This window comes from Amblyomma maculatum, chromosome 1 (genome assembly GCF_055883805.1).
Source record: "Amblyomma maculatum isolate TAMU_Amacu chromosome 1, ASM5588380v1, whole genome shotgun sequence".
In the NCBI taxonomy this organism is placed as follows: domain Eukaryota; kingdom Metazoa; phylum Arthropoda; class Arachnida; order Ixodida; family Ixodidae; genus Amblyomma; species Amblyomma maculatum.
This window is the reverse complement of record NC_139344.1, coordinates 350,516,204-350,534,036: the sequence shown is the minus strand read 5'-3', so window position 1 is coordinate 350,534,036 and position 17,833 is coordinate 350,516,204. Positions and strand designations below refer to the sequence as shown.

The window sequence follows — 17,833 nt, the reverse complement described above, 5'->3', positions numbered from 1 at the left end:
GCAGTCAGATATGCTAGATAATACTGAATGATCTGTCATCTAGGTATTAGCCTCGTATACCTTCGGTATATTATGCATATAAGCGAGTCCTTTGCAGCTCAAAGTCTCGTCGCGGTTCGTAAAAACATGCTTTTCATTATCGATAGCTGATCTCTTTCAGAGTGATTAAACATGACCTATTCGTAGTAGAAACAAGTTTGAATAAAAAAAGGTAAATGAGCCGAGACCCGATATCTTGCTTTGCCTGAATAACTCGAGCACCCAGTCACCTCAATACATGTAGACCAACATGATTGCATTAAAAGCCCACGTGCGTGAAATTCGCTATTTTAGTTTTTTAAAGAATCGCTATCAACCCACTAATGACATGCTCACAGGCTATTAGACACATATCTATTGATACTTGGGTGAGTCCAGCCCTTTGTGTTTAGTGATGAGAAAGATTACATCTTCAGTCGCTCAACCGCAGAAAAACCTCCTTAGCTGCGCGTTCATAGACTGGTGGTATCTGGACCCAGAAAACGCAAACTATAGGCCCAATATTGGTACTGAGTTGGTAGTTTTCGATCCAGCACAAGACCAGTGCTCTGCTAGCACATTCAAATATTGGGCCCATGGTTCGTGCTACCTGGTGAGATCTGCTTCGCATGTCCAGGTTTTGCATCGCACAGCGCTGGCTGACAAACAGTAGATGACACCTCTAATAAGATAATGTGCTCCTTCTACAGCATAAAATGCTGAATGCAGGCTAGCCTCAGTAAAAGTTCACAGGAAAATCAGAGTTCTCGGAGACTGGCAGCCCTTACAAGCAACAGGGAACCCCTCAGTAACGCAAAAGCAATGTGCACAAGCTCCCCTTCAGTAATTTTGTCTGATAATTAAAGGGAATTTGAAAACTGTCAAGCACAAGTTTACTTTGTACAAGTTTAGGAACATGAATATCTATGTTAAAAAAGTAGTATAGGACACACTTTAGCTCCGTCTTTAAGGGTATGATGAGAAAACGTTAATGGCTGTAGTTAGCAGCCCCTCCTCCGCGCTCATCTCCTTTGCTAATCGTTTAATCATTGATCCTTAAATGAAGCTTCAGCTTGCACATACTGATCAATATACATTCGCAACCTGCCACATTATGTGAAATGCCACTCGACATTGATATAGAGCTTCGCTTTAACCAAGCCGCGCAGCGTGGCCTAAAAGCAGCTTGTCTAAAAGGTCAGCTTATTGGTTTACTGGGTTTAATGTCCCAAAGCGACTGAGGCTATGAGAGACGCCTTAGTAGAGGGCTCTGGAAATTTCGACCACCTATAGTTCTTTAACGTGCACTGACATCGCACAGCACACGACGCCTTGCTTTTCGCTCCACCGAAAAGCGGCCGCCTCAGCCTGGATTCGATCCCGCATCCTTGGGCACAGTAGTCGATCGCCCTAACCACTCCACCTCAATGCCGGGCTTGTCTAAAAGGGTATTTTAGTGTCCTGGAGCATTAATTTTCCACTTGTAGGAGCTCCAACTTGCCTGCTCCTGCCAATTAACCCATCTCAGGGGCCACAAATTAATATCCGGTAATTTCACCTGTCAACTACAACTAGCCAGAGGCATGGTCATGATTTCTTGCTCAACACGCCAACGTCGGGTTTTTTAGTGAACTAGGCTTCTAACGCCGTCGTGTTTACAACGCCGATTTCGCGCTTCTCTGTGCCTTTTCATTGCGCAGTTTCTCGGAGAAGAAAGGAAAATGCAGCGCCATCTATATTTGTGCCTTTCTGTGGAACATTTTGTGCAGTCAACTTCTATAGCTTTCATGAAGCTTCTACCAACCCTTTCTTCCAAACTTGCAGGCACCTGCCAAATAACGCGGAAACTGAAACTGTCTTCAACGCAGTGCGATATCTATTCAGGTCTCCAGTAAACAAACATGTTAAACACAATTCAATAAAAAAAGCGCCACCAATAAGCCGTACGCCCATCCTGCTCTCTTACTCTCGCCGTCCTTGCACAGTCACTGACTGCTGGCGCCGCGGCGGTGGGAAAGGGTACTAAGCGCTATACGGAGTTTTCATTGTATATGGCAGGCTGCAACCACGTGCTCTTTGATCGAGCGGCCGGGCCTTTTTATCCGAGGAGCTGGTGGAATTTTCGCGCACAAAGCTACGCGCCGCGGTTGAGCGTCGTGTGCTTGAGTCCTGTCCGGCATGGCTTCTGACAGGCTGCTACGGGTGAGCAGCTTTAATGTAAGCAGACATAACTTTTTTACTTATGCGCCTCTCTCGCGTGCCTTTGCTTTAGCGTATTATTGACTGTTTATAGGTGGTAGTTAGTGCATTAACTATAAAAACATCCACAAAATATTGGACAGACTTTCTTTCTGCTCTAGGCCTAATATTGTAGCTGCACTCGGAGAGGATAAATAATTCGCATTTGATCCGCTTCGAAACGCAGTCGGAAATTAATTTATGCACAGCATTCTGAACGCGAGAAAATACCTTTGCCGCAATGTGAACTATAGCTTTTTGTACGACTGTGGTTTTGTCATCTGGGTCGATGCGTTTTTCTTCCTTTATAAAGGAAAACTAAGCTCTTGCTTCTCGCTGCTTCCTTGAAGAACCTAGCTAGTTCAAAGAGAGCAAAATACCATAATTGTCACAATGTGCCGGTAAATGTTTCTAAATATAAAAGTTATGGTTAGATTTATCACCGCTGTCTCGTACTCTAATCATTGCTTAACAATAGTTGAGATAAAAAATAATCATGCTACGAAGGTGAACGTGGATGCAGATTCTTATGACCGCATTTAAGCTGTCGCAATGCCGCTGGGCTCATGAAACATCACCCTTTTACAGTGCTAAAATATTCTTAATTTTAAAGGCCGCCCTCCGAGCGCAAGTGTTAGCTATCATCTGTGACTGCTGCTTGTTGTTTATGTGGCATGCAGGTGCTTAAAAAATGCTTTAAAATACGAGTTTTTTATTTTCCACGAGTTGCATTCAATATATGTTATAACCTTTTTGCCGAACAGGGGAGGCGCATTGCACACGGAGTGCATCGTGTCAAGCAAATGAACAGAAGGAATAATAGACCGGGGATTTGAGCATGTAAATTTCATTCCCTATCTTAATTCAGTAAAGTGGCAGTTCAGGTGCTTCAGCTCATTTCGAAAGCAGATACTGGGGCAGGCAAAAATATTTTTCCTTCCTTTTTTCTTTTTATTTTATTCTATAAAAAAATCATTTGCTACTACTACTAATTGGGCTAGTTGATACGCCATTGATTATGAGGCAGCGCACCAGGAAACGCAGGCAAGAAGGGGGACAAGCGCTGAACTTACAACTAAATTTTAAACAACACCAAACAATTTCAACAAAACCAATACAACAAGGTCGGATAAGATGCGGATCCCCCGGCATCTTTAATCACAGGCTACCTTCGTGTATCAAGGAATTGCAACTCTTTTTTTTAGATAGCAGAATGAACGCTGTGCTGACACATGAAGCCCCTGCATTAGCTATTGCCTTAGCAGCGATAATCTCTCTTATTAGTTTGCGTTCATGTTAGGCCAGGATTCCGCAATAGGAAAAACTGGGTTTGCGAGCAAACTTGTGCTCGCACTCACGGCACTGCTTCGTCAGAGAGCCTGATGTCCTGTTATTCACATTATAATTGTGGTCGTGCAATCTTTTACTGAGAAATCGGCCTGTTTTGCCGATGTACGTTTTTCCTTCCCCAGGGCAACTTTATCTTGTATACAACGACCTGCTGACATGCTACAAACGGACGTCGTTGTTTTATTTTTTATCCTGGACTCAGCTTTTTTTTTTTTTATTAGTCACATGACACAACTTCATGAGTTTCACCGGGGCTAAAAAAAAACGCCTTCACATTGGCCTTCTGGGTGATCCTGTTAAGGTTAAGCAAGGCCTTATGTATACAGGGTATCACCACAACCTCTTTCTTTTCAGTATTTCTGCCTCTCCTATCCTCAGTAGTACCCATAACTGGACGCTGTGCCTTTTTGTCGTTTATAATCCCTTCTGTCACTTAAAGTAGCAAAAAGAGAGGGTGGCCGGTGGCAGCGAGACGGGCTGACTGTTTCATGAGAGTCTCTTCAACAGTTTAAAAGCAGGACTTGTTCAACGCATAGCGAAAACAAAGCCTGGAAATGCCTCTTTTCACTAAACTAGAGTGTGCCGAACATAACGACAAAGGCGATTTTTTTCCCCTGGGTTCATAAGTCCAGCACGAGTTTTTATCACAGAAACGGAGGCTTGAGTCGAGGAACCGTATTCGGTTACCTAGAGCCACTTCGTGGGTCAACATCAAAAGGGTGAAGCATTCTTCAAAAATACCTAGAATACAGCCGATAGTGTCGTCACATATTTCCCTTTCTTGCCCCGTATGCCGCAAACGCGAGAACCCTAACTAAATTGCACTGTTCTGATAACAACGGTAGAAGGATTAGTGAGCATGCTTTTCTCTTTCAGTCAAAACAGTGTAAGGAAAAATACCTCAAATGGCATTGTGCAGTATCATGCATAAAGCAGTTTCCGGTTCGAGGAAAAAAATAACTATAAGCAGGTAAGATAAGCAGGTAAGATCACCGAAGTAAGGTGCTAACGTTTTGCTTAATGCTGATTGCTTGTTTCAGGTGTTTATTGCTTTACATTTAAACATTCATCTGACAAGCAGCAATTATGACGCCGCTATCTTGTCCCAATTATCATCCTCTTCTCCCTTTATTATTCGCCATGCAAGCACCCAAACTCGTCTGCACCATAGAAACCAAAGTAACTGTTTTGCTTTGAGTCGCAAGGTCTAATAAGAGACTTAGCTTATAAGTTTCGCGCAAGCATTAAATAAATATGCGCTGGTCATTTAACAAAATGTACAGCCTTTATCAAAATTTTACAGCCCATGGCGTTTACGTCTGAGCGATAGTACGTGGTTCGTAATGCATTCCCAGGTTTCCATACTTACTGAAGGCAATAAGATTTTTTGTCCTACTCTCCAATGGCTAGGACTTCCACGATTATTACAGAAGTCATATTATACGGCTTAAAAGCAAGCTCTCTGGGCTGTAAACTTTTGATAAAGGCTGTACATGCCATTTCTGGTCACATTCCAAAGTCGTGGACAATGCCATTTAGTTATCACTGCCAAAACAAAAAAAGGACTACTGCTGGCCGCATATTGGGACATTAAACTTTTAGGGTAGCCGTAGAAAAAAAAAAACAAACAAACAAGTTTTGCAATGACTCTCCGCCATTGGATAGCAGAGAAATAATATATTTTGTTTTCTTCCGCAGTATGCACCATATCACGTCATCATCAAGGGAGGATTCAACGTCCAAGTGAATGGCGTATGTGGTGAAATTCTCAACGCAATAGCGCAGTCGCTTAATACTAAGTAAGCAACGCACATTATATGCTCCACGCTATCTGAAATGTTCTACTCACATAAACCTTTGCACTCGGTCAGCGGATTACGTTGTTCTGTATGCACTGCTGTAACCGTAGACAAATGATCATTTGCTCGTTTGCTTTGCATATCGCTTATGTTTATCAGCGGTTTCTGCAGAACAGAGGAACGATGCAATGGTTTTTAATTTATATTCAAAGTTAAAAGCTCATTTGCGAAGTAAATAAAAGCCCACCTGTCGCACAGCGAAAACATAAACAGAAAAAAATTAATCTGCAATTTTACTACATGGTTGTCTCACTTGCTCGCTGTAGAACATGTTAGGGAACCTTTATATATAGCTCGAAATATATAGTTGATGTATCGCCTCTGTGCATGCCTAAGGACACCACCACTGCTCAGTCATCAAAAAAGAAACGCTTGATGGCATTAATTAACGTGTAATTAATCAACGGGACAGCCCCGCCGCGGTGGTGCAGTGGCTAGGGCTCTCGACTGCAGTGTCTGAGGATGCGGTATCGAATCCCGGCCTTGAAAGCCGCTTTTCGATGGAGGCGAAAAGCAAAGGTGCCCGTGTCGTGTACGATGTGATCGAAACTTACCAGGGGGTCGAAATCCCAGGTGGTCGAAATTTCTGAAGCTCTCCACTACGGTGCCATTGATCCCCATGAATCAAACCAAACTTAATAAGCAAGACATCAGCTGAGATCAATTCGTTTTATCCAAATCAAAGTGAAGGGCGCTGAAGTAAATATTATTATTTATATTATGAAGCAAACCTGGTGATATCTGTCACAGATATACTAGCAACTGCTGCAAACAACAACACCAATTTGCAAACCCGTAAAAATTTCACCCGCATATTTTACTTGCAATACAAGAGAGCGTCCATATTGAGCTCGGGTAATTCAAGGATGGTTGGTTGGTTTGTGGGGTTTAACGTCCCAAAGCAATTAAGGCTATGGGAGACGCCGTAGTGGAGGACTCCGGAAATTTCGACCACCTGGGGTTCTTTAACGTGCACTGACATCGCACAGCGCATGGACGCCACTCCCTTTCGCCTTCATCGAAACGCAGCCGCCGAGGCCGGGATTAGATCCCGCTTCCTTGGGCACAGTAGTCGAGCGCCTTAACCGCTGCGCCACCACGGCGGGGCATTCCAGCAACAAAACTGTGCACATAAGGAACCGTCATATGTTTTTTTTTTTCGAAGTTATAATAGCCGCAAGTTTTCATTTTCATATTGATGTATTTTATTGCATCAGAGAGAGAGAGGTCCAGAAACAGGGATTTTCAGGCCTGTATAAATCAAATTCTTTAATTTACCATAGAACACATTTGCAAGAAGCTGCAAAATAGTATAGCGGGGTGCTACAAAACACAATTAATTTAAACTTTTCATCTCCATGGGACGTTTTAATGAAACTACTGATTTAGAGAAGTGATCATACTAGAAAGTGTAAATGTTTCCTATTATTTGTGAAGAAAGCTTAGATCCTAACATTTTTTTAAGAACGGTTGAAAACTTCAGCGAAAATTCACATTAGCTACACTAGCACCAAAAATATCAGGTCAGATAGGTCCTTTATGCTCCTAATTTATAATCAATGAACTTAAAAATGAAACTGATAGAGTAAGCCCGAATTTAAAACGAAGAAAAATATTTTCTTTAACAGCAGCCACAGACAAAGGCACTTACTGACTTTTAGAAGCAAGATCATTAGGGCTAGCTTTGGCAAACACCGCTTCCTTCGGCCGCTGTTATTTTTTGTGTGGGCTTAAATTCAGAATGTAAATTATCTGAATGGGTCTCTATCTTTTCCTTGCAGCTACACCATCACATTTCCCCTCGATTCCTTCTGGGGCCTTCTAAAACCGGACGGAAACTGGACCGGAGTGATGGGAATGCTGCAACGTGATGTCTGTTTTGCAAGGGAAAGCATGGCCTTGCTTTGCATATGAATTGTTTCACCGAAAATATTTATTGTCAGCTATGTTCTCGCCAACAATTTAAAAAGACGTCCATAAAAGAATGAAATAGGTCTATATAAAAGAAGGCGCTCCGACTGCAAAGATACCCATGTCACTAAAAACAAAGTCTTTAAATAGCAGAAAACGAAAAAAAAAAAAAACAAGTCTTGCCACCACCAAAACCATTTTAAAGTTACCTACCCATATCAATACCGGAATTTTCTACGCTGATCCCAGATGCTATATGCTAGACTGTCTTCTCCTTGGAAACAGTGATCTTGCGGCGTCCTTTTCGGTATCATAATAACGAGTTTGGATTGAGTCGGTGAAGATATTTGAGAAGGACTTTTTGTTGGGCTAGTTTGCGCAGCATATTTTAACAAAAGGACAAAGCGCTAACGACACATTCACAAGCGCTTGTCCGTGTCTTCTTTCTTATGAATGTGTCGTTAGCGCTTTGTCCTTTTGTTAAAAGATATTTGAACTTATTTTGCACATCCAGAAAATAATACTTTGCCGGTGCCGCCCTTAGTACCCCTAATTTGAAGAGTTATCGAGGGAGTGCTGCGCACGCTGGATGGCGTTTTAGACTAAAGCCATACTTTACCGAAAGTCTGAAAATCCCAACCCCTCTGTGAAGCCTCCTTCATTTTAGGAAAAAACGAGTATTTATAGTAAGGAAAAATGAGGTTATGGTTCCTCTTCCCATCTAAATGACCACTTGACAACATAACCTTGACGGTGTCTTTGATTTTTAATTTTTATAAAAATGGGGCCACCCCCGAAATTAAAGTTGCGCTGCCACAAACTTGACTGCACAATTCAAGAATTGAGTCCACCCACGTTCAAAATCGACTGGCCCAGTCACAAAATTGACTTGGCGCACCTCAAGAACTTCAGTGGCCCTATCCGAGAGTTAGGTTGAAACACGTTCAAAACTGAACTGGCCCACCACAAAAATTGACATTGTCCAAATAAGACATTGAGTTTAACCGACGACAAGCTAGGACTTGGCTCACCCCCGAGATATGCATGACAAGCCCCACATTTTGTTTTGTTGGCCCTCGCCTAGAAATTTTTGACAGAAATTTCTTAAATGTGTATGGTTCATAGAGATTTGGATGCTTTCGCAAGACACTGCGTTGGTTGGCAGAGTCAAATCATGCTACGAGTTTTTTTTTTTTTTTTTTTTTTTTTTTTTTTTTTTTTAACACGTGAATGTCGATGGAATATGCGCTGGCCAGTTTTAAGACTCCGCACAATTCGACCTAGTTGAAAAAATGATAGGAAAAATATTACTGAAACAGATATATTGAATATTGTGACAGCATACAGAATATTTCGTCTATTATGCGCAAATAGCTTCGTGTAAATCCATGGAGAATATTTTTTAACATGCCTGAAAGTCGCGTCCCTCCATTTATATTTTTTCCTCATTGTCCGTGTACAAGAGCTCATCTGCTCGTCTGTTTGTGGCTGTCTTCAGGAGGCCGACCTTGCCCTCTCGGTGATCAATCCTACAAGCGAGAAAAAGGAGGTTGCGGTTGAGTCGGAAACCATCCTGCCCATAGAGATTATGATCCTCGCTGGCCGCCAGTCTCCCCACGAGAGCAACATACTCGGTATAATACAGATTTTTCCTTGGGAGGTGAGTATGCACACTCCTAGTGGGGCTGAATGCAGGCCCTACTGCATAGTTGTTGCTTGCCGCACTTTCGCCTCATGCGTATTAGCTATGCGACAGAGATAACTAATACAGCGTCAACTGTATTAGTTATCTCTGTCGCATAACTAAAAATATAGCAAGGTTTCAACCCTTAAAAGTAAGTCTTAATGAGGCGGTTTCATTGCTGTTTTGCTTTAAGACGTGGCGTCGCTTCAGCCGACGAAAAAGGACGGATTTGTATTGAGTGGAAGACATATACTGTCCCTGATTGCAAGGAGAATAACGATAAATTGAAACATGTCGTACCGGTTGTTTGCACGAGCCCAAATAGCCAGTTGTTCCGTGAGGAGCACTCGGTAAATATGTACAGCGAGAGCCAGTATTAGGGATGGTCGCTTAATACAGAACGGTAGAGAAGAACGGGTGAAAGGCGACATGCAGGGACAACGCGACGTATGTCTCGACGGAAACGGGATCAACGCGCCGCGACACCTTGGGTTTCGAGATGACATACTATGGCGGCGGACGTTGCCTACCGTTGTAGCTGATACACCCACACGAAGCGAAGGTACATGACTAGAGTGTACTAACCTGAGGCAGAGAGGCATTTATTTTTTTCATTTGATTTTTCAGCGAGATTCTACACGCTAAGTGTCTAAGCAGGAGTGGCTTACAGATATCTACAACGTTAAAAGAACACAGAACATAGCTGTAAAATTCACACCGACATATCCGCTACACCGCAATTAATCTGCTGTCACAACTCTTCAGTGACGTGAGCATGAAACCAAACCGTCCTTTAAGAAGCAAGCCCACTCAAAAAAAAAAAAAAAAAAGCCTAATTGTTGCCAACCAACCAACACGAATTTTATTTATGCTTGATTTCAAGGTCTAAAAGATATAGCAGGGCAAGGAGGTAAAATCTTTCACATTGTAACTGTGTTGGGAAGGACTCGGAGCCTGGACAAGTTTGTATTTGTAAAGTAAGAAACCTGAAGAGTGCATGGTAGTAGCGAGTGTGCCTGATAATAAGTGTGCCATATGCACTTATGATCACTTGCAGCCGCTGCAGTCTTCAGTTACCCCACTTTATCGGAAGAGTATATTGGCGCTAGTAACATTCCTTTAAGACTTTGAACTTTTTAAAAAGTAATGAAGGTATGTTGGAAATCTTTTCTGGTAATGGTTCGTTGTTTTATACTAAAATATATTTATTCAATTGGAACACTGAATAATAATAATAATAATAATAATAATAATAATAATAATAATAATAATAATAATAATAATAATAATAATAATAATAATAATAATAATAATAATAATAATAATAATAATAATAATAATAATAATAATAATTGGTTCATAGGAAGGGAAAGGTGCAGTATTTGTCACACTTGTTTCTGTGGATCGATTTATAAGAAGGGAAAGGCGCGGTAACTGTCTCATTTGTTTTTGTGGACACTTCAACCGCGCCGTAAGGGAAGGGGGGAAGGTGAAAGTGGAAAGAGAGAGAGAAAGGAGCCGCAGTGGAGGGTTACGGAGTAATTTCGACCACCTGGGGATCTTTAACGTGCGCTGACATCGCACAGCACACGGACGCCTCTTCGTTTCGCCTTCATCGAAACGCAGCCACCGAGGTCGGGTTCGAACCCGGGTACTCCGGCACAGTAGTCGGGCGTCTTACCACTGCACCACCCCGGCGGGGCTTGTTTCTGTGGATATTTAACTGTGCTGTAAGGGAAGAGAGGAAGGTGGGAGTGAAAGTGGAGATAGAAAAAAGAGGAGCCGTAGTGGAGGGCTACGGAGTAATTTCGACCACCTGGGGATCTTTAACATGTGCTGACATTACACAGCACACGGACGCCACTGAAGCAGTCAGGATCTCTCAACTGGAAAGACTGAGTCAGACGGAGACAGAGAACCATCCTAGACTAAGTCGGACTGCAATGAGACAGAGGCCCACAGACAAAAACATCTATCCCACCAAACATAAGGGAACACATATTGGTACCACCCTTACCTCGAAGCAGGCACCCAGACTACAACAAAGAACGCAGCGAACACAGAGCCAAAGACGTCACTAAAAGAATGAAATGCAAAGAAATCGAGGAAGTTGGTTATGTAGACACAGCATGCGGACGACACGAAGCAAAGCAGCCGTCTCGGCAGTAGTAAATGGAGAAGGTGCACCTAAAATTGTGGCCTCAACCCGCACCCGTGACATTAAAACAGCTGAAGAGGTCGCAATAGCGCTCCATGCACTGACACAGAGGCCAAGACAATAATCAGCAACAGCAAAACGGCTGTCTGGAACTTTGCAAAAAGATGGATCTCAGAGGAGACCAAAAAGATTCTTCTCACAAATCTCATTACTGGAACCATATCCATCATATAGATACCAGCACACGAGTCTGTCCCTGGCAATGAAGCTGCGCACCTGCTGGCCCGAGATCTGTACCACCGGGCAGCGGTAGAACAGCCCGAATTCCCAAAGATTGAGCTATCACATACAATGAGGTCACTGAATCTTACAAAGTAGATCGAAAAGTCTACCCTCCCCCAGATCGGTCTCTCACTAACAATGAAGCACGCATCTGAAGGCGATTACAAGCCCTTAACTACATCTGCCCTGTCTGGGTTTTCTTAACACAGACCGGTAGGAAGAAGATTCTAAATGTAAAAATTGCGATCGAAAAGGCACGCTAGATCATATAATATGAGAATACGCCGACTCCCTAGGCGCCGGCATTAACATTGAAAGTAGAGAAGCCTGGGAGGTTTGGCTGCGCAGCGGAGATCCCACCGTTCAGCGGCACGCGGCCCGCCTGGTGGCTGAGGCCGTGAAGAGTGCTTGTAACCTCACCTGACCTCAGCCTGCGGGGCCCTCCTGACCCGCTCCCCGGCCTGCGTCTCGGGGGCGGGAGGTAAAGGGCTCTATTTCGGTGGAAAGAAAGTTTTCATTAATTCATTCATTCTTCTAATTCGCCTCCATTGAAACGCAGCCACCGCTGTCGGGATCGAACCCGGGTACTTTAGCACAGTGGTCGGGCGTCTTACCACTGCAACACCGCGGCGGAGCGCATAGTGGCGACGCCTAATTACATTTCTAGTTGCGGAGACTAGCAATAAGTGAGCGAAGTTCCCTACAACTGCTTTTGTTCTATAACTTTGATTCTGCTTTCAGTAGCGGTTTAAATGCATGACGGATGAATAGGGCATCGTAATTGTTTCTCCTGTAAATCGGTCGCGAATGAGCCCCCAACGCCTTCTGATAATGTCCAGTTCGCGAACCACTTCCAAGTGACGTAATAAATTTTCTGACGGTTACCGCGAGCACTAGGCAAGAGGCAAAATGGTTTCATATTGTCGCTAAATAAATGCGTTACATCATATATTTGATTTTTATTTTGAGGTCATGCTGCATGCATAATTGAAGATTATCTTTAAAATAATATGCCAAAGAAAAACAAATGTCAAAAAATTGTCAGCTCTTCTTGCGAAGCGCAGAATGTCACTGGAATGAACGGCTTTGCCTTTTAACACAGCCCGGGCTTCAGACGTAGATCTATGCACCCCGCGCTTTCCGTCGCACTGCTGGCATCACGAGCGTTTGGCGTCATCGTTGCATTATTTTCGATTACGTCATCGCTTAGAGGCCGAGCGCCAGGTGCAATGGCTGCGCGCCACGTTGCATGGGTACTTACGCGGCGGCAGTCTAGGTAGCCTGAGACAGTCACCGAGGCTACAGGCGAAGCAAACCTGACAACGACACCCCGATATTGTTAAGGTACGTCAGACGTACGACAGACGAGGCACAACAGAGCGAAGCACGAGTTTTGTGGCGCCGCCCTGGCGGCTGAGATAAATACTAGTAAAAGTAACAAATAAGCAAGCATGACATTATAATGACATAAACTGAGCTTGAAGTTTAGGACATTTTTGTGCTACACAGGGAAATACAAAGCCAACGACGACGAAGAGGATACGGTGCTCGGTCAAGTCGACCGAAAAGCTTGACTTCAGCTGATTTAACTTCAGATACATTTTGACTCCTAGGTTAGTTAGACCCGAGAACGCGTTGAACTAGGCCTATGTTTAGTCGACTTGCCCAAGCACTATTCTGAATTTATCGTTTTTGGCCTCACATTTGGCCACGTCATGGTTAGGGCGCTCCCTGATTAAATAAACAGAGCCTCAGAGCCAATACCCCAGGAGTGTGAAAGTGAAGGGAGTGATACCCGCCAAAGTTACGTAGTATCGAAATATGTGCTTTATAACTCACGTTTGTGTGCATGGATGTGCCGCAGGAAAAAAAGGAGGTTTTTTTTAGGAAGCTGACCCGTAGGAAGCTGTAGGACTGTAGGAAGCTGACCCGTATACATTCGGCCGCCGCAATGTGTTCGAAAGTGGAATCTGATGACAGTAAATTACATAATCATAGCTCCATAAAACGAAGCTTGGTGAGACTAGTGAGGCTATAAAATTGCAAAGATACTTGCAGGTATGTACCATCAATGTGAAAAAGAAAACAAAAACGCGAACAGAGTAACTGCAACACGATTTCGTGAGGGCAGAAGTAACAGCTCCCAGAATGAAAGTTCAAAACGAGTTCGTCAGCACTTATAAAGAGGTGCTATTGTACACGCGAAGGAAAAATTAACTGAGGCACTGTTCAGTTTTCATCCAGATACGATCGCGTCATCTGCAGTGGATGATACGCAACACGTGGTTAAATTCTTCCGCTCGCTTTTTATTCGATGTTGAATGAAGCCAGTGTAGGCGAAAACGCCGTGTAAGATGCACGCGAATAGCATGTTGGCTCTTAGCACTTGGCGCCGAAGAATCATAACTGAAATGCCCAAAAATTATACTTGCATATGCCTATGCGAGTTGACAGAGCGTAGGTGGCAGAGGTATACGCAGACGCGTGGCGGACGACAGACAAGTCAATACAAATCCGTCTGTAGGATGGATGGATGGACTAAACTTTAATGTCCAACAGATAAGGTGATCTACCCACCCCCCGACACGCAGGTCAAGGGGCGGGTGCCACCGCCTCAAAGGCAGGCCGGGAGGTCTTGGGTCCCAGCAGCCTCTTCAGCCAGTTGGACGAGTAGGAGCTGGAGCTCAGGGTCCGAGCTGCGCAGCAGGGTCTCCCAGGTGTCTCTACAGCCTATATTGTTCGTCCTCCTGGGAGAATACGGGCATTCCCATATTATGTGGTCGAGGGTCCCTCTCGCCCCACAAAGATTGCACTTGTCACTCCTAGCCTCCACGCCACTGCTTGTCTGCTGTTTAATTTCGGATCTGGTGGGGGTACCAGTCTACGATCCAATCTGTAGTGCTGCGTGATCTCCCCATATTTTAGCAAGCGCTCTCCGCTTCCTCGGTCATCAAGTGACCCTGTAGCGGCTCGGCGGTAGAGATCTCGAGCCAGCTTGTGGGCCGCCTCGTTGCCGGGGACGGCTTCCTGCGCAGGAGTCCAAATTATTTGAATTTTCCTATCCAACTTTTTCTGGCCTAGGATTCTGGCTGCTAAGGGCGAGATCCTGCCCTTGCTGAAATTTTGTATGGCAGTTTTGCTGTCACTGATGACAAACTTCGCTTCCGTTCCGACGCAAGCTAACGCGATCGCAGTTTCCTCGGCTATTTCTATGTTCCGCCCGCGCAAAGTGGCAGCTGTCACGGGATTGCTCCGGCCGCTGACGACCGTTGCTACCGTGAAACTGCCACCACCTCCCGCCGCGTCTACATAGGCCACTTCATGTTCCGACATTTCGCCGAATCTAATTTCTAATGCTTCGGCTCGTTTTTTCCTCCTGCCTTTGTTGTATTCTGGGTGCATGTTTTTTGGCAGCGGGGGAATCACCAAATTTTGTCTGACTTCTCTAGCTACCTCCACCTTGACCGTGGGACCTCTATCCGGATTTATTCCAACTTTCGTCAAAATGACTCTTCCTGTCTTCGTGGTGCTAAGTCTCTCAATTTGAGAGGTTCGCACCGCTTCCGCAAGTTCTGCCCATGTGTTGTGTACCCCTAGAGCCATCAATCTCTCTGTGGATGTGCATATGGGCAGTCCCAGCGCTCTTTTTACGCATTTTCTAATTAGAGACTCATTTTTTTCTTTTTCCACCGCTTTCAAATCTAGATACGGCGTTGCGTAGCTCACTCGGCTCAAGATGTAGGCCTGTATCAGTTTCATCAAATTTTTTTCCTTTAACCCTCGGCCTCTGTTGGCAACCCGCCTAATTAGGCTCAGGGTCTGCATCGCGTGATTCTCCAGCCTCTTGATGGTCTCGCCATTATGTCCGTGTGACTGGAGAATGAAGGCTCGTTTAGAACAACCGCGTTAAACACTACGAATATAGCGCGACTTCAGGATTTATTATGGGCATAACCATGCAAAACTGACGTTTAAAAAGCAATGCGCCAGTAACAACTGTTCGCTGGAAAGGTTCAGCGAAGCAGTTGCCTAGAAACAACAAAGTTTATTGAACATGCCCGCCTTACCGAAGAGAAACGAGAGCCCCGTAGTTTTGGCTGCCGCCACCAGATGCCAGCAGCCGCTCACATCGGATTAAGCTGGTTCCGCGAAAATGCAAATGCAGTTTTTCGGCACCTGTGCCACCTCCCAGCACTGGACCTTTGCGCACAGTTTGCGACACCTAACCACAAAAAATAAAACGCTTAAAAAGTTTTTGCACAATGCAGCAACAGTATAACCAAGTAAACTACTGGAGCTTACCGTTTTCATGATGCGTACATGTAGGAAGTCATCAAGCTACTATGATCGCTTTGAGGACGGGCTCACCGAATGGTCATAGCGGTAATAGTACCGTAATAGCGGTGACACTGTTACAGTAAGCCTGTGGCGGCGACCTTTCTCCTCTAGCAAGGATTGCCTCCTTTATGTGAACCTGCCCCAGCGCTTTCCTTTTCTAAGGGGAAAGGCATCCAAGTGTCACGAGAAGTGTTAACGGCAGCCTCAGCCTGTTAGTTTCGAATAAAAAGATCCTGTCAGGACAGCAGTCACTCGAGTGAAAGCATTTTTTATCACCCCTAACACTTTACCACTTGCAAAGCAAAGTGCAAAATTATAGCGAACATTTCAAAGATATCAAATTTCAGTCTATCTTCCTTTTTATTTTTATTTTTTATTTATTTACAGAAGACTGCTGGCTTTATTGCAAAGCCTTAATCAGGAGTGGGTGTAAAATACACTTTGACAAAAAGAAAACCTCCCTGAGGTACACGCAACTTAGCACACAATACCGAAAGAAACAACATTATACAATATTAGACGACGCCTGGCGTCAAAATGAGCACTGGGGAAAAAAAATGAAAATGTTGAATGCTGCAAAATTGTTACGAATTCCTAAGCGACTCCGTAAATGGCTGCACAGTAGAAGCCTCTACAATATTCGCTTTGAGGACATTCCATTCCCGCACAGTACGGGGGAAGAAAGAATTCTTGTATGTTTCAGTGCGGCATGAGTATTCCTTCACTTTTAAAGAATGGTAGGATCGTGTCGAACGACCCGGGACGAGCTCAATGTACTTGCTGCTGTTAATTCCTAATTTGTTGTGAACAATCATGAACATATATTTAAGCCTCTCGCGGTATCTCCGGAGCTGCAAAGAATCCAAATTTGCTTTCTCAAGTAGCATGGTAGGGGACGTCTGCCAGGTGTAAGAATTGTAAATAAATCGCACTGACTTTCTTTGAATATTTTCGAGTGTTTTAATGTTTTCTTTAGTATAAGGGTCCCACACAACAGAGGCGTATTCTAAAACAGGTCGGATAAAAGTTTTGTAAGCTAGTAACCTAATTTCCTGCGTAGAGTACCGGAGAGATCTTCTTAAAAAGCCAAGTTTTTTCATAGCTTTATTTTTAATATTAGAAATGTGTTTGTTCCACCGTAGGTCAGAGCTAATGGTTAATCCCAAGTACTTGTAGCTGTCCACGGTAGACAGGGGATGGCTATTAATAGTATAGGCAAAACTTAATGGCCGCTTCTTCCGCGTAATAGACATTGAAACTGTTTTTTAGTATTACTACTCATCTGCCACGTTGAGCACCAATCATGAATTTTAGCCAAGGCGTCATTAAGAAGAAGCTGGTCAGCAGGAGTTCGTATTTCATGATATAATACACAATCGTCGGCAAACAGCTTGATTTTGACAGGAACTTCTTTAACAATGTCATTTATAAAAATTAAAAAGAACAATGGCCCAAGTACTGAGCCTTGTGGGATACCGGAGCTTACCAAAGCTGGGCTCAAACATGCATTGCCGATTGATATGGACTGATATCGAGACGATAGATATGCTTGTATCCACGTCAACAGTAGATCGTTTTTAAAGATAGTATTTAGCTTTAGCAAGAACTTTCTGTGTGAGACCCGGTCAAATGCTTTTTCGAAACCTAAAAAAATGACATCAATTTGAAACTGGTTATCAATGGCTGCGGCAAAATCCTGCATCGTCTCTAGAAGTTGGGTCACTGTAGAGAAGCCTTTGCGCCTTTTAAGCCTTTTAAGCTAATAAACGCCTTCCAGCGCCACCACCAAACTCAGGGCCACTCAGTACATTATGAATGTTCTCAATCGGAGAGGTAACTGAATTTTTAACTTTAGTTCTTTTTTATAAGGGCATGTAAAGCCTTCAGAACTTGCACAAGATATGAGCCAGAACAGCTGTTTAAAAAATTGTAGAGTAAGCCTGTGGCGGCAACCTTTCTCCTCTAGCAAGGATTGCCTCCGTTATGTGAACCTGC

The 17,833-nt window shown here is 43.9% G+C and overlaps 1 protein-coding gene and 1 long non-coding RNA gene across 2 annotated transcripts in view; one reads left to right on the top strand and one right to left on the bottom strand.

Moving 5' to 3' along the window:
* The window catches only part of LOC146207743 (uncharacterized), a 95,155-nt gene that overhangs the window by 12,622 nt on the left and 64,700 nt on the right, over nucleotides 1-17,833 (bottom strand). The gene's annotated exons all lie outside the window — the stretch shown is intronic.
* The window catches only part of LOC146207744 (glutamate receptor ionotropic, kainate glr-3-like), a 41,945-nt gene that overhangs the window by 10,317 nt on the left and 13,795 nt on the right, over nucleotides 1-17,833 (top strand). The window contains exons 5-7 of the mRNA XM_084596912.1: nucleotides 5,305-5,405; nucleotides 7,247-7,337; nucleotides 8,875-9,036. Coding sequence (XP_084453038.1) covers nucleotides 5,305-5,405; nucleotides 7,247-7,337; nucleotides 8,875-9,036 — 354 coding nt within the window. The remainder of the gene's footprint in view (nucleotides 1-5,304; nucleotides 5,406-7,246; nucleotides 7,338-8,874; nucleotides 9,037-17,833) is intronic.